The following is a 16,293-nucleotide window of genomic DNA, read 5'->3' on the forward strand; positions in this document are numbered from 1 at the left end:
TGTTGCAAGTCTGGCAGAACTGGATGGCACTTTCATACATTTGAGAATGGATTCCCCTAAATCTTGTGTCTTTCAATTATAACAGATTTATTGCTCTTGAGTTGTACATAGTGTGTTAATTATTCTCTGTAGCTTTTTTTCTGGTTTTGTTTGGATGTCTTTCTTGTCTCTTCCATGTCATTAGGCCTTGTCAGCCTTGCATACTGGTGTATTCGAAGTTCAGGAATCAATGTTTTCAGTTTTCTGCCTTCATAGGCAATGGCATCTAATGGGATTGGGGAGAGCTCGAGTTTTTTCCACATCAGAATTAGTGCTGGAAGTCATGCTAAAAGATCAGCCTGTTTTTGAAGATCTTCAACATGGAGATATAACAGCCTACTCATGCAATTTTTTTCTACTGCATGCTGTCCTTGATGATGATCTTTTTTCCCTAGTGTTTAGCTTGTATCATCTTTGCAGATTGGAGTAATTACTATCCTTTATAACATGGCAAAGAGATTGCTTCAGAAAAGGAGGGGAAGACAGAGTTTATTTAGGTACTGTCCTCCTCCAACCATTTATTTTCTTTAGCTGAGTATTTCCAGTCCTTTTAAACTTTCATCAGGAGCTTTCAAAGAAGAAAACCCCTTCCTCTCCCGTCCCAAAAGACCTGCTCAAGTTAGTACACGTGTTTCTTAATGGGATACACAAAACCAGGTACAGTAATCCTACAGATGTCTTTGAATGGAACAGAAGAATTTCTTAGCAGCTCTGCAGTCTGTACATAACATGTGTGTGTATACACAGTGGGATGTTTGCACTTCTGAGCAGGAAATTGAATCAGGTTTATCTTCTGACTCACAAGAGCCTCTTTTACAGAACTGCTGGCTAACTGATTTTTCTTCATCCCATAATAGTGTATTTAATTATTTCTTGCTAGGCATAGTAACTTTCACTTGTCCCTATTCAATTGCATTCTATTTTTTCTTAAGCTGGGATGGAATTTTGCAGCTGAAATCTCCAAGAATAGTCTCGATTCTGCTGGAGTGAGGCTTTGGGGGAGCTTTCTTGAGGACATTTTTCAAGTGTTCTGAACTAGTATGTTTAGAGCTAACCCTTGCTGTGCAACCGAGTGGTGAGATGAGGAGGACTATAAGTTGTCTGGTTTCCTCTGCTATGGCTTTGTTTTCTTAATGGCTTTGACTATTCAGGTATTGTTCAGCTGTGTCCTTGTGTTGTGATTTGCTGTCGACAATTGTGTCTGTCACTCTTTCTGACTCCTGCCAGAGTACAGGATACATTCAGGCCAAGTCTCTGACACGTTCCCTAACTTGTGCAAATGCTGCTTTCCTGGAACCAGTAACTGTTTTGCCAGAAGGAAGCTTGGGATTTATTTGGATGGATTTATGATTCTTATGTTCTGTTTGTATAACCCACCAGGTTCTTGAGTTCAAATGAATTACAGATTTTAAATACAATTCAGAATTAAATTAACAATGTTTTGTGTGTGTTACCTGTTGTCTTCTGGAAGTATAATGATGCTAGTTTCCAATTCTCTTCTGACTTCTGATTTACTTAGTGAACACAAAGTCAGTGGTCACTGTTTCAACCTAGTAGTGCGTACCATGAACCAGTAGTATCACCAAAGAAAATAAAAGGGCAGCATTAACTTTTGCACAGGTTTTTTTGGTTTGTTTGGTTGTTTTTGTTTTTGTTTTTGTTTTTTTTCCCTGGCACTTGACTATAGCAACTATGGTATCTTTGAAACAAATAATTAAGCATGCATCTTTAGAAGGTCGTCTTTGGATGTTCTAGGAGAACAAATTCCACCTTTGTCATACAGAAGGAAAGCCACCTGACAGGTTTTGGAAAGCGTGCATATGCACTAATAAATTTATAGGCTAATACTGTATAACTGAAGTTCATGATAAACTTCTTTATAGGAGCTTTTTAAAAACAGATAGGGGAGGAAGTGAGATCTCAAGTTTAGCACAGAATTTTTCTTGGAGAAGTGCTGGATGGAGTCTTTCAGGAAAACAGGGATTGTGATTATCTCTTGTAGTATGGATAAAATGGTAAGGATGTTTTTTACTGCTGTTAATTACGGACAGAAGTTCACAGACTTGGTATGAGAAGCAAGGTTTTGTTTCTTTAAAACTTAACTGTACCAAACCATCTACAGAATAAGTGAGAACTTGGCATAACTTTTCCTTAGAAAAACCTACAACTTTCTGAAGCTCTGCAGTGTTTCTCGTGCTGTGAGCTGTAAAACTGGCAGATAGTGCACGTCAGCATGTTGAACTTCCATTGCATGAGGGTTTGCTCATTTGTGAGCTGTTTAATTTCAAGTGTTATTCGTTAGAGCTATTTTTTTCCCCTGCACTCTTGGTATCTACTTGGGATGTGCTGTTCTGCACTGGAGATGGGTGGGTTGCGGCTGAGAGAGGGGTGGTGAAGGCTTCTTGCTGGATCTTAGTGAGAACGGCCCCACCAACAAATGGGTTAATGGCTTAATGAAGTAGCTGTTTTAATAAGATAGATAAGATGAGAAATAAAGATAGCGACAAAATCTCACATCCCTTCAGATGCTGGGAGCCCTGCTGTTGTGCAGCATCACCCAGACCCTGGGTGGATTTTCCCACAGCACACTTCACAGATCCTGTCCATGGAGAGGTTCTTCCCTTTTGGTCATTTGAGCTATTATTTTCCTCTCTTTATTCTGTCCTGTTGAAACAACTATTTTATTAAGCCATTTGTTGTCCGTCCTTTCCTATTGAGATCCAGAAAAGACCCGTGCCAGCTCTCTCTGTGTCTCTCACGTCTTCTGTCGTCTTTGCTCTGTGCCTCTCAGACGCTCGCTTTCTGCTGCGCCGCGCCTCTCTATCGCTCTGTTTTACCTCTCTCACCCCTCACAATTCAGAATGTGTACCTCCTGGTTGTGCTTTTATCTTGGGTTTTTATTACATATATTATCTCAAGTTCGTTTGTTTCAGATTACTTGGATAATTTGCATAACAGGGTTTGACCTAATGCTGGATCCTGAAGGACAGACAGTCTGTAATCAATTTTCAGAAAAACCATGGAACGCCTACCTTAGGATTTTCCTCTCTATTTGAATCCTGCTGATTAGGATTTTTGTAACTTCTGAAACTGTTAACAGCCCTTCCCCTAACTTTATGTAAAATTGAGCATTCCTTCTCAGTGACTTCTCTCGAAATGACAGAATTCCTGTAGATATATCAGTAGTGATGAATAATGGGCAACTTTCTTGGATATTTCAAGCTTCCAGCAAGACATTGTGTCCATTGAAAATTTTGTACTTGCTCTTTTGTCTGTTGACCTCTTCAGTGTTGTAATTCCAGGTTTGATGAAATAATGTGAAAAGCGCCTTAGGCGAGTTCAGTGGGGAAGTGATTTTTCAATTCTCGAATACTGAACTTTAAAAGGAAATTTATAGAACCTGTACAAATGAGGTAGTGTAGGCCTTCAGTTGACATAATGGAATATTTTCTGTTTAAAAGTATGATTTGGATTACGGAAAGTGTCATAAGGTTATGATTTTGGGTTTCTATTGAGGTTTCATTAGTTAATTCCTTTTTAACCCCCCTTCCCCGTAATATGTTTTTTCTTTGTTGCCATTTACAACTGGAGTCAGTATTTTTGTATTTCTGGTTTGCATTTACCCTGAAAAAAATTCTAGTAGTGAAGCAAATTGAGTATTCCTGTATAATCTTACTGGTTTCAGGTCCTGCATAATTACTGTCATAATTGTGTAGCACTTCAAGCCTGTCTTCTGAGTTCAGTTTAGCAGTATGCCTGTCTAAACTTTCTTCTTTTGTTGTCTGTGATGATTTTAGGTGGGGAGCTTCATTTCCTTCAGATTGGAGGGACCTGCGATGACATAGATGAAGCTGATATACTTGTAGATGGATCCCTTTCCAAAAGTGTAGAACAGTCATCAGAAGGCACCAAGCCCTTATCTAACCCTTCTAGTCCAGGCATTACAGGTAAATTGCATGTATTTAAATGTCTCGTAGGTAAAAAAGCTTTTGTAGTTTTTGGAAGTTGCGTATTAAGATGATTTTGAGTGAGTTAATAGCATGCTGCTTTCTACTTTTTTTGCTGCCTGAAGTTGGAGTTCTGTAGTTGCTGTATGACTGTTACTGGTTACATACAAGTATAACACTTTAGCAGTTCCTGATACAAAAAAACCCCTTTTGTATACGTGTGGCAGACAGGGAAAAACAGGTAGTTATGCAGACACTGAGCTTCTCTCATAGTTTAAATAGGTTTGAGCTCTTTACTTGGAATTAAAATCACGTGTTCGTTATGTAAAATTGCCTTAAAGTTAATAAAACTGTAAAAAAACATGTATTCAACAGGTCTCCGTTGCACACAGTGAAACTGATGCCCTCTGTAGTTCAAGTAGTGCAGTTGCTGTTGATAAATTAAGCATATCACGTGAACTCTTGGAATTTTGTCATTGGCAGTTTGTCTAGGTCGAGCTATGCTCAAATTCTGCCGTCATTCTACTAGTTTCCTTCCTGGAAAGGTTGTCTGCCCTTTGACAGCAAAAAATAATTGTTTCTAGCTGTCCAAATCCTGTTTTCACCCCAAACATTACATTTAAGTATTGTCTTTACTGCAGTTCTCAGACACCAGTCCCTTGACCAGTCTTCTGCCTTTGGTGGTATTCTGGTTCACTTAGGTGCAATAAGGAGTTGGGTGAGACGGTAGTTCAAAGGGGAAAAATGTGAGCGGCTCCTCCTGCTTGTAAGGGAGAGCAGTGAGTGTGCAGGTTATGGGAGCTCCTGTGTGGGCCTCTCAGTCTTTTCTCAGCCCTCATCAAAGGTGCTTTAGTGAAGATAACTTGTTACGAACTTAACAACAAACGTAATTTTGCTGGTTAAGTGGAAGTTTTGAGTCATACTGAGGCTTTTAAACTGTATGTATATTTATAGTCTTGGTTCGAGTTTTAAATGGAATTGTTTATGAGAGAGCTGTGAAACTGTTACATTTTTCATTTTGTTTTAACCTGCAATTGTTGAAGATACAGACACAAAGCATAACTATTTTAGTTGGGTTGGAGTTTGGAGGTTTTGGTCGCGTCTGTTGGTACAGAAGTAGGAATATACTGGGAACAGATGACCTATAATGTAAAATACAAGAATAAATAATATAAAGCATGAAGATAAAGCAATGATACAATGGCAATAAACCATTCATGTAGCTGTGACTATTTCAAAGAAGTGATGTTAATTTTATGTGTGTGTGGTGGCGCATGTGTTTCCCTGCAGCTGCAGAGGACAAAACCAGCCGGGAGAGGACTGAGTGGCAGTATGGGGACCATTTTGGATCATGGCATCTTTGTTGTCACCAGGCTACTTGCCGTCTTTCTCCCCAAACCCCGGCTTGCTGCCAGCCTTGTAACACTTTAAGTTGTGTTGTGCTGTGTTTGTGTGACCCCTGATTTTACTCTACAAGAGGTGATAAAAAAAGGAATGGAAAAGATGCTTTTTGCCATGTGATTATCTGTAAGCAGCAGTGAAGGGACTTTTGTTGTCTTCTCTGCTTTTGAATTTCTCCTGCTCTTCTTCTTTTTCACTGAAGGAGCCATTCCTAAAGTTTGAAGACCTCTAGGTAATAAATGGTTGAACGTACGTGAGGGAAAGAAGTCTGTGGCTTTCTTCTGCACCTTCCTTCTTTTGCTAATGGCAAATAAAGCAATGAAAAGAATTTGAATATCCAGGACATAGGTGTGCATCGATAGATGCATTCACTCTGCAGTAGCTTATCAGCAGATTTAAATGACTTCAAATCAAATGGTAACTTTGGCTAACCTGATGAATCAAATTGATCATTACTGTTTAAATTCTGCCAGTACTGTAATGGTCATTTTTTTTTTCCTTCTTCTCCTCCCCATCCAGCCTTCAGTATAGGCTTGAATATGACTTATTGGAACAAGAAAGGTATTTACTAGTGTATAGACTTCAAATAGCTGTATCTTTAGACTACCCACAAGCTGCAGATCCTCCTTTAAGTAGTCATATAATTCAGAGAGTATAGTGTTGCTTGAACTTGGTCTGTAACTTTTCAGAAAAGCTGTTGGATATACAGTAATAATCAGATAAATTGAGTGCTGTTTTGCTGTGGCATCAAACTGAGCCACTAAAAGCTGTGAGAGAAGCTTAATAGTTACAGGAAGCCAGTGCTGACATGAGAGGGCAAGAGAGAAGAGTTGAAACCAAATGGTGGTTGCAGAGCTCTTAGTCTGAGCTATCTGGGTTAAGGATACTAAAGTCAGTAATACTCGATTCTTAGCATATAATGTGCGAATGATTGCTAGGGCTGTGCAAACATCTCCAGTTTGGGGAAAGAAATGTGTGTGCCTTTCTACTCAAGCTGTGTTCTGGTTTCAGCTGGGCTTGCTTTGCAAGATAGTCTCTAGGTTCAGACTTTACTGGGTGGGTGGTATTTGTGTTGGTGGTTTGTGGTTTGTTTTTTTTCCCTTGGGGTGGTGACAGTAGGAGTCAGGTAGCAAACATTTCTCCTTTTGAAAAACATAATTTCTTTACAAGTAAAATATTTTCTCCAAAATGCATTTTTAAGATAAAATGCTCAAAATGTAACAAGATTGTACATATCTTATTTTTCCCGAAGTTTCCTTTTTTTTTTTTTTTTAAATGAAACCTGGTTATTTTTAGAGTTTCTTTCTCCCTGGGATATTTTAATTTTCAGTACTTCTTCAATTAATATAGTTGTTTCCTCAAGACAAGACTTGAATATGAAGACAAGAAGACAAAATACTTGTCTAAGCCCAGTGTCTTTTAAGTGCATTACATAAAGCATGGGTTTTTTTCACTTATCCCTCTTTTAAGCTAAATTGGAAGTCTTCCAAAACATTCTAGTAATCCACCATAAAACAAGTCTATATTGATAAGCAAGTGCCAAAGTAATGTTTTAAACAGTGATAAAAATGTTACAATTGCATAGTAATTCCATGTGTCTGTTTTCATGAAATATAAAACTTTCTTGGATTTTTGAGAGTCAATGGAAATACTAAAAAAAAATGTTTTAATCAGCTTCACAACATCAAAGTATAGCTGGCTAACTACTTTTTCCTGATGCTTCTGGTTGAGTCCCAGGCAGCATGCTCAGAGCTCTCAGTACTTAGAAAATTTATTCCAACTGAGCTGCCTTCAAAGGATACTGACTTCAAGACTAGGGTTGTTTGGTTGCTTGTGTTTGGGATTTTTTTGTGGTGGTGGTGTTGTCTCTTTTCGTTTGTTTGGGGGTTTTGTTGTGATTTTTTTTTTTTTTTTTTAAATCAACTTCATATAACATGAAGTTAATTTTACCTATAGCAGTTTGGATATATCTCAAACTGTTTATAGGATGTTCTGGAAAAAATACCTACATATTGATTAATGTATATTCTGTAATTATTCAGGAGTTGATCTTCTGGTGGACCAGCCATTTTCCCTTGAAACACTGACATCCCTGGTGGAACTGACCCGTTTTGAGACCTTGACGCCACGGTTTTCAGCCACTGTCCCTCCCTGTTGGGTAGAAGTCCAGCAAGAGCAGCAGCAGAGGCGGCATCCTCAGCATTTGCACCAGCAGCACCATGGGGATGCAGCTCAGCATACTCGAACTTGGAAACTGCAGACAGACGGGTAGGGCAAGGGTGCAGAAAGAAGCATGTCTGTATTGCTTAACTGGTTCGTGTAGCCTGTGTAGTCACAAATTTCATGCAATTCAATTGTTTTGAAGTAGCATGAAAGTTTGAGAACATATACTTTCAAACATAATAATGCCTATTTGGTAGTTTGCATTATAGCTGTTTTTGAGATTGCCAGAGTTGGTTTAGCAGACCTTGAAACAAATTGAAAAGTCAAATTTTGAATTCGGGTATTTTTCTTTGCCAAATGTTGTAATTTCATTATATAACTAGACAAGCACATCCCCCAGAATTACAGATACTCTTGATCGTTTCTATGAAAGTCTGATTCACCTTTCTTGTGCATATGAACATTCTTAGTACGTTTTTTTTTTTTAATTGGAAAATGCAAGCTGTGGGTGCCAGTATTACTATAATAATTAGTTGTCATAAACGAAATCATATTGTAATTTATTTTAAAATGTGAAGATAGAATCTGGATTTATGTCTGTGCAGGTCAAGTTAAATCTTTTTAAGTGAGACATTTAGTTAAGGCAGTAGAGAGCCCTAGTCGTGCTAAAACGTAGGCAATATTTTCATTACAATGAACTGCACTGACATGGTATGTGTAGCACTTTGTAGTTTTTTACGCGTGGCTTGAGAACTTGGAATTCCTCAGGGATCCTAAAGGCCACAATGGCAGTGTTGCAATCACCTTCAAGAGTTGCTTAAAACATATCTGAAGTAGCGTTGCATAGTTTTTCTGTAAAATGCTTGGAGAAACAAAATATAGATATAAGCTGTGTTGTGTGCTATACTAAGGGACGTATGCAATAAGGCACTACAGGACCTTTGGGTTGGGCTGTCACACATCTGTCCCACTGATGTATAAGATTTGAATAGTAATGCGGAATCTAAATGTCCGTACAGTGGAAAGAATGAAATAGCTGAAGGGGAGCTAGGGGAGCTAGAGTTCATATGTGAGGAAAAAAGCTTGTTGTATAAATAAGCGAAAGCTTGCATGTGATAAAGAAGCATTCCAGGTGGGAAAACAGGTCTAGAAGGTAATAGTTGCAGGCATTTCCAGGGCTGACAGCTAATGTGAGCTGAACTTACTTCTATTAAATGTTCATAAGCTACAGTTAAAAACTTGCAGTGCATTGTAGGCTTTAAAACCTTTGTTTATCTTGTGATTTTGCTTTGTGTAAGTAAAATGGTGTGTATGTAACAAATGGCAATGAGGTGGTTCCTTGCAAACTTCCAGTTAAAACTATTGATTATCTGGTGTGCTCAGCAACTGCTGAAAAGTAAAAAGCTACAAAAATGAAGATACAAAGAAGCGGTGAAGGTAATAGCTGTTAATTAGAAGGTGATAAGTGGAACATTAGCTTAGCAATATTGTTTCATTAGAGGAAAATAATTATGCCTGCTGCAAAGTAAAACAGGAACTTAAAGTGGTAAAGTTAAAAGTTTTGGTTTAGTACTGGAAATCTTTGACAGCTGCTTAATGACTCATGATGAAAATGATTAAATTACAGTTTCTTTGTTCATAAGGTAAAATATACAAGATCAAGTGCAATGTTAGTGCTTAATTAAAAGTTATCTGGGAAGAAACCTTTTGACTTCTGGGTTATTTTGCTGGTCCTTAATATGAAATTCCTTTTATCTTCCTTTAGAGTGTCTCATACTGATTCTTATCAAGATGTGGGATTACAGGGTTAGGTGGATGAGTAATGCAATTTGATATGGTAATTCTTTTGTTTCTCAAATAGATAGAAGGAGATAATTCTGTAAATGTATGTTAGGGAATGGCCTTATATTACATTCACACTCTTTCAGTCCTACTTTGTTATTTTTGAAAGGCTGTGTGACAAAGACAACAGAAAAAACAGAGTCTGTTTTACCGTATAAATTATCCAAATATCAGTGTTTCCCCTTCAGTGGTAAATTAACTGAAATGTTAAATTTGGTTAATCCTTTTTAAAAATTTCCTAATGTGCTTTAATAAAATAGCGACATCCGAGTTCCCTGGCTTTTTCTCAAATTTATATTGAGAAATATTTTATGTATTCATCTTATGCAGACATATTTGAAAATACGTGAAAGAAGGAAGAGGTGGGTACTGCTGTGCTTTCCAGTGTTTAAACTCCAGAAATGGGTCTGCAGCTCGAAGTTCAATTGTAGTGGAAGATCAAACATTGATGAGACGTTCTAGAAAAGGAATGAAGAAGTGTGCTGGAAAAATTTTTGTAGTTGTGAGAATGGTGGTATAGTTGCATTTAGAACACAGTCTTGATTGTGTATTCTTCTTTAAAAAGATGCTGTAGATTTAGAAGGATTTCAAAGGTGAGAAAAGTTGCTAAAAGAACTTGCATTAGATTATCAAAGTGTTGTTTACGATGGATATACCAAAATCTTAAGAAAATAAGGAGGAAGTAAAATATCTTTTTTTTTCTTTGAAACTGTACACACGAATAAAGAGGATGCACTTTAACAGAGCTATGAGAAGTTAAAAAGCTGTTTAAACGGGAATTTTTCACTCATCACACAATTAGATTGTGAAGTTCATTGCTAAAAGTATAGGAAGAACTCACTGTTGGATTAATAGGAGATCTTCATGGGGGATTATTATTCAATATGTGCCTGTTGAGAGATGCTTAAAACTTCTTTGGGGCAACTGCTGCTGAATTATGTCAAAAATAGATTTCTGGAGTAGACAAGTAGCAGTTGAAATTCAGTATGGCAGTATGTGTCGTATGCAACAGACTACAAAAGACTAGTACAGACAAGCTGGTTTATTATTCATTTCTGGTTTTGTACCAGATCTTTAACTTAAACTGGATGAGAAGAATATTACTTAGTCTTTCAGAAAACTGCCTCCTTTGAATGTCTCATTCAGGCCATGCTTTGCATGACACCTATGGGAACGCTCAGACATAAAAAACCCACTTGCAAACCTTTCCCTGTTTCACACTGGACTCTGTATTCTCCAACCAAGAAGAAAGGCTGGCTGAACATGAACCAGCAGTGTGCCCAGGTGGCCAGAAAGGCCAACAGCATCCTGGCTTGTATCAGGAATAGTGTGGCCAGCAGGACTAGAGAAGTGATTGTGCCATTGTACTCAGTGCTGGTGAGGCTGCACCTCGAATCCTGTGTTCAGTTTTGGGCCCCTCACTACAAGAAGGAAACTGAGGTGCTGGAGAGAGTGCAGAGGAGGGCGATGAGGCTGGTGAGGGGCCTGGAGCACAAGTCTGATGAGGAGCGGCTGAGGGAACTGGGGCTGTTTAGCCTGGAGAAAAGGAGGCTGAGGGGGAAACCTTATTACTGTCTACAACTACCTGAAAGGATGTTGGAGTGTGAGAGGGTGTCAGTTTCTTCTCCTGAGTGACAGGAGGAGAGGAAATGGCTTCAAGTTGTGTCAGGGGAGGTTTAGATTGGATATTAGGAAACATTTCTTCACTGAAAAGATTGTGAAGTATTGGAACAGGCTGTCCAGGGAAGTGGTGGAGTCACCATCCCTGAAGGTGTTTAAAAGTTGCACAGATGTGGTGCTTCGTGATGTGGTTTAGTGGTGGACTTGACAGTGTTAAATGGTTGAGCTCGATGATCTTAAAGGTCTCTTTCAACAAAAATGACTCTATGATTCTAAGTTTTTAGTGTTATATTTGCTAGCAAATTTGTTTTCCCCTGGAGTTGTAGGATAAATTTTTATGATATTTACCTGAGTTTTTTGTACAGTTAGCTGAAAATTCTTCGCTGTTGCTGCTTAAATCCTAAACACAAGCTCTTTTTGTCCGTCTGTGTCTGTCTTTCTTTCCAAAATCACTCCCTTTCTATGTTGCTTATTCTGGAAAGCTGGCATGCCATTTCATTATGTGTACCTGGAATCCGTTAGAAGTGTTTTGTACTTGCCTGAGGGAGATACGGCATTCAGACATAGTACTGTAAAAAATGCAAAGAATTAAATATAGTTGTACCAATTGTTAATCTATTTTTAAAGGGTTTTCTGCACAGTAATCATTGTGTAGCATATTATTTGATTTAAAATACCTTTTTGTAATTTAGAATTTAGTAAAACATCTAACCAATATTTATAGCAGCATACTCAGTTTCTTAGTGAAATCAATTATGCAATTAGATAATCACAGACTATTGAAGTTACTACATTTAAAAAGTGTTTACTGATAAATTGAGAAGATCAGGAAGTGCAGTTATTTTTAAAATGTATACAAAATGTGACAACTGACACATTATTAGTTTTATTTGAATTGCTCTTTGATTCAAACTATTTTTTGCAAACCTCATTGTATCAAATTATGGAACTGATCATTGAGGGGTAATTATTATCTCAAGTTTACACTTTCTGTGTAAACCAAAGTGGGCTTCAAAAGGAAAATGACTCATTGAAATAAAGCTGCACCCATTTTGCACAGCACAGGCTTCTGAGTGCGCATGCGGTAAGAGGCATTTCTCTTCCTGTATAAATTATCAAATATATTTGAGAAATGAATTTAAAACTAGTATTTTGAGTCTTCTGGACTCTGTACCACCCGAAAGTGATGTTATTTAACACTTACCAATGGGGAAGGCCAACTTAAGAGATTGCAAGGTAGTTACTGTCATGCTTTCATACACTTCACTGATTGTTAGATGCTTTTTTAGTGTGTTGTTTTGGTTTGGTTTTTTCTCATTCTTTTTTCCAGGAATGAGAAACTGGATTTATATTAATATAGAAACAGTACTTGAATTAAGATATAGGGAATCTTTTCACTGCTACTTTTATCCAGATGTTGATTTGCCCTCTTATCAACTGGCTTTTAGCACGTTCTTCACAAAATGAATGTGGTTAACTGCAGCTCGAAAGAATTTTACTTCAGAAATTTGTGTGGATGTCAGCTAACACAAAATGAGGTTTTCTTCTTGTTAAAGAAAGTTGCATAGATGGAGAATGCCCAGGGTAATGTTGCCTGCTTGGTCTGAATTTCCTCTTAACACTGAGTCATTGTCGTCTTTTTTCATGACAGCAACAGCTGGGATGAGCATGTCTTTGAACTGGTTCTACCAAAAGCCTGTATGGTTGGACATGTGGATTTCAAATTTGTTTTGAATTCAAACATCACAAACATTCCCCAGATTCAAGTGACTTTACTGAAAAATAAAGCTCCAGGCTTAGGCAAAGTCAATGGTAAGGAAGAACATCTTTCCGATTATTTTTTTTCTTTTCTCAAACTCATTGTTTTCTGTGATGTATATTAGAAGAATTGCTTGAAATTGTGTAAATAGTTTGAGTTTGCTTATTTCTGTTTTATTCTATTTCTCAGCATCATGGTCTGTTTTAACTTACCATGTTTGAATGTAAATTTGGGAAACAAACTGGCTAAACAGTTTCAAAATCCTGAATTTTATACAGATAGAAGTGTATAGCTCGGAAAGGTTGAACTGAATTATTATTCTGTACTGCTTGAATCCTACAGTCCTTAAAAGAAATGTTGTAAATTGTAAATCATCCTAGAGATTGACTGATGAAACAAACGGTGTTCTTTTAAGTTCTTGATGTACTTAAAAAAATTATAATAAATTATACCAAGTCGCAGAAGGAAATTACTTGCCAGTGCCTCTTGGATTCATAAGAGAAAATAGCAAGGCTTTTTTGAGGACAGTAGATAAAACCTGGCTTCACTGGCAATTCTCTCATCATCTGGCTCATTAACTAAGCAACGTGAAAGCTGCAGTATGATTTCACTTTTGTTCCTCGAAGCTTTGACAGGGTAGACCAAAGCTTTGAATGCTCTTGCCTTGGGAAGACTTCTAGCTGGACTCTGCATCTTATGAGCTCTCGGGGAGCCTGTGAGGGGGTAACATAAATTGAAAAGTCACTTCTTTGATGTGGGAAAGTTTGTGCCTCCACTGGGATTTTCCTGTGGCGAGAGTGTTCATTGCATGTCCTGCTGCCCTGTCTGCTAGGGATGGAAGCAGCTCTTCCTTTTATTGAGGCATTAATTGGTGATCTTTATCTGGCCACCTCTTTTTGAAAAGCTTCTAGAAACTCAATAGTTCAGAGAAGTCTTGATCTTGGATAATATTAAATTGGCTGCTGCATATAAAATGTGTTAGGGAGAACAGCAAGAATGATTATAAAAGCTATTTTTTTCTTTTTCTATTTTTTTACATGCTAAGTAAGAGCACCCCAGTTAAACAAGGATAACAGCTGTCAATTTTGAAAAGGAATACAGGCATGCCAAAGATCATTAACATGCCTTTATACAACTTCTCACTCTGCAGCATCTCCCAGAGTTTAACAAGAAAAAAGAGTGAGCTGGAGATGCTCCTTGAAGAAATCCTATAAACTGCTGGTTATCCAAGAATAAAATATTCTAGCATAGCAATATTCTGGGAGAAAACCATGTTCTTTTAGGATACAAGATGCTTTAGGAGTTTTAACGGAAGCACTAGCTGTGACTGCAGGACAGCAGTCAACACATGTTCTTAAAATTTCTTGCTTTATTTAATGCTGGAAGTAAAGCCTTTATTTTTAACATGTACCAGAATTTTGTCTATCAAAGCAAAAAATAGGACAGATAGTCCATGTTGCTCTTCTAAATGGAACCTGCTTTGTTTTCAGCATGAATTTTAGAATTCAGTCCATTTGCAGACCGGGATGTCCGAATTAATTTGCAAACCCTCACCTTTGAAACACAACAATAGAAGAAAAGCTAAATTGTGTTCCTTAATGTTGCAGTTTTAAATATTTCAGAGCAAACAGTTGCATGAGTTGGTAATTTTTGAAGAGATTTGATTTGGCTGTGAAATAGATTGCCAGAGCTTTCTATGGATGCTTTACAGTACAGCATAAGATATGACAGAGCTCTTCCAGAAAGTGGTATTTCACTATCTTACATGCAGTATGATGGAATTTGCTTTTTTCTGTAATGGATAGGGTGGAGAATGCATTGAGTGGAGGGCCAGGTTATCTTTTTTTTTCTTTTTGATTCAGTAGGATTGGGGTGCCTCAACTAACCAACATCCTCTCAAATGTTACTGCATTGCAGTTGTTTTCTACCTTATTTTAGTTTCTTGGATTTTGGGAAAGGACCTTGATGACATTTGCCTTTTTTGTATGCACTATTTAATGAAGTAATAGACACTAATGATTTAATTATAACGGGAAACAAACCTAGATAACTTATATCTGTGCTGGGTATTATCCAAAATGTTTCAATCGCAGAGAGAAGTAATATTCGGGATTATTTGGGGGCGTTTGAAAATGTATAAAAATCTTCAGACTGAAATTCAGTTTACTCCGCCTTCTACCTTTCTCTCCTTCCATAGGCAGGGAGAGAGAAACTGAAATGTTAAGATAATGAGACCTAAAGGAGATGTGTAGGGGAGAGTTTATTCAGTCATTTTTTTGTGTGACAGGAACCCTGGAACCAGTTAAATATCTAGTGTGTAATAACAGGAAGGCCAGAGGCATAATTCTTTTGGTTTGGAACTAATGCTTTTGATGTGGTAGTTAATGCACTATGTATGCTTCTTGTTCATCTGCTTGCGTGACCTCTTCATTTATGATTGATGAGAACCATTTAATTGAAAAAAGAGCTGTACTTAAGTATTATAAAAACAATGTCTGCTGTTCGGCAGGAGCAATACAGTTATTTTCAGTTTAAAATATCAAAATTTCAATACCGGAATCTAGTTACTTGGGAGTAATCTACAGTTGGTTGTTAGGAGAAAATAATATAGTCAATGTTTAAGCAAAGAAGCCTGTTTACAGGTCATTCAAAGAAATATATTTTAACTACTTGCTGCAACTTCAATTGCAATCCTAATATGAAAAACATGACTTTGTATGTTTGTGGTTCTTATATTAGAAATAGTGTTTTGCTATGAAAACTACTGCTTCTGTTTTCCTTGAGCCTTAAGCAATTTTTATTAAATCTTGGTAATATTTTTGTTTCCAGAAGCAGCAGTAGATCGGCAGATCACATTTCCTTTATCTCCAGCTCATAATATTGAAGTGGAGAGAAATGGAAAACCAGGACTGGTTGAATTCAGTGAAGAAATGCAGTATATGGATATAGAGGAACCACAATGTAAGTTTTATTTATCTTGTTATACTTTGTTTGAAATATGAGCTTGGTTCTTTTTCTTTTTTTAATGATATACTGGAATTTCTCTGCAAAAAGTTCTCAGCCATTTGAAATAGAATAATTTCTCAGCCCTCTTCAATATTGCCTCTCTTATCGATCTGTTTACTGTACAAGTTGAAAGTTTAACACAAATGCACCCAAAAGAACCCAACCTACTGGAGTCTTGGTGCTTAAAAGCAGATTAGTATCTATCTGAAATTAGAAATAAAGTAGGTTGATATGTCACCTTTCTGTCTTAAACTCTTACCTGTTCCAGCAGTATTTTACTTGAATGCCTTAGCTCATTTTAGTAGACTTTTTCTTTGCATACCTGGCTTTGGTAGAGATTGCTGCTGTAAACCAAGCAAAATAATAAACAGCTAGTAAAGAATTCGTAACTAGTCATGTTGACTTTCAGTAACATGAGACTTGCTGTGCTTGTTTTTGTAATCTTTTTTGTTAACCAGTACTCTTCCATAAGATCTGTTAGAGAGACTCTGAAAGGCCATCAGATTGGATCTGAGT

The 16,293-nt window shown here is 37.3% G+C and overlaps 1 protein-coding gene across 6 annotated transcripts in view; it reads left to right on the forward strand.

The window, feature by feature from the left end:
- The window catches only part of BIRC6 (baculoviral IAP repeat containing 6), a 186,880-nt gene that overhangs the window by 32,916 nt on the left and 137,671 nt on the right, over nucleotides 1-16,293 (forward strand). For all 6 annotated transcript variants that reach the window (XM_065632740.1, XM_065632741.1, XM_065632738.1 and 3 more), the window contains exons 11-14: nucleotides 3,837-3,986; nucleotides 7,430-7,655; nucleotides 12,664-12,824; nucleotides 15,601-15,732. In XM_065632740.1, coding sequence (XP_065488812.1) covers nucleotides 3,837-3,986; nucleotides 7,430-7,655; nucleotides 12,664-12,824; nucleotides 15,601-15,732 — 669 coding nt within the window. The remainder of the gene's footprint in view (nucleotides 1-3,836; nucleotides 3,987-7,429; nucleotides 7,656-12,663; nucleotides 12,825-15,600; nucleotides 15,733-16,293) is intronic.

The sequence above is a fragment of the Caloenas nicobarica genome, chromosome 3, assembly GCF_036013445.1.
Source record: "Caloenas nicobarica isolate bCalNic1 chromosome 3, bCalNic1.hap1, whole genome shotgun sequence".
Lineage (NCBI taxonomy): Eukaryota > Metazoa > Chordata > Aves > Columbiformes > Columbidae > Caloenas > Caloenas nicobarica.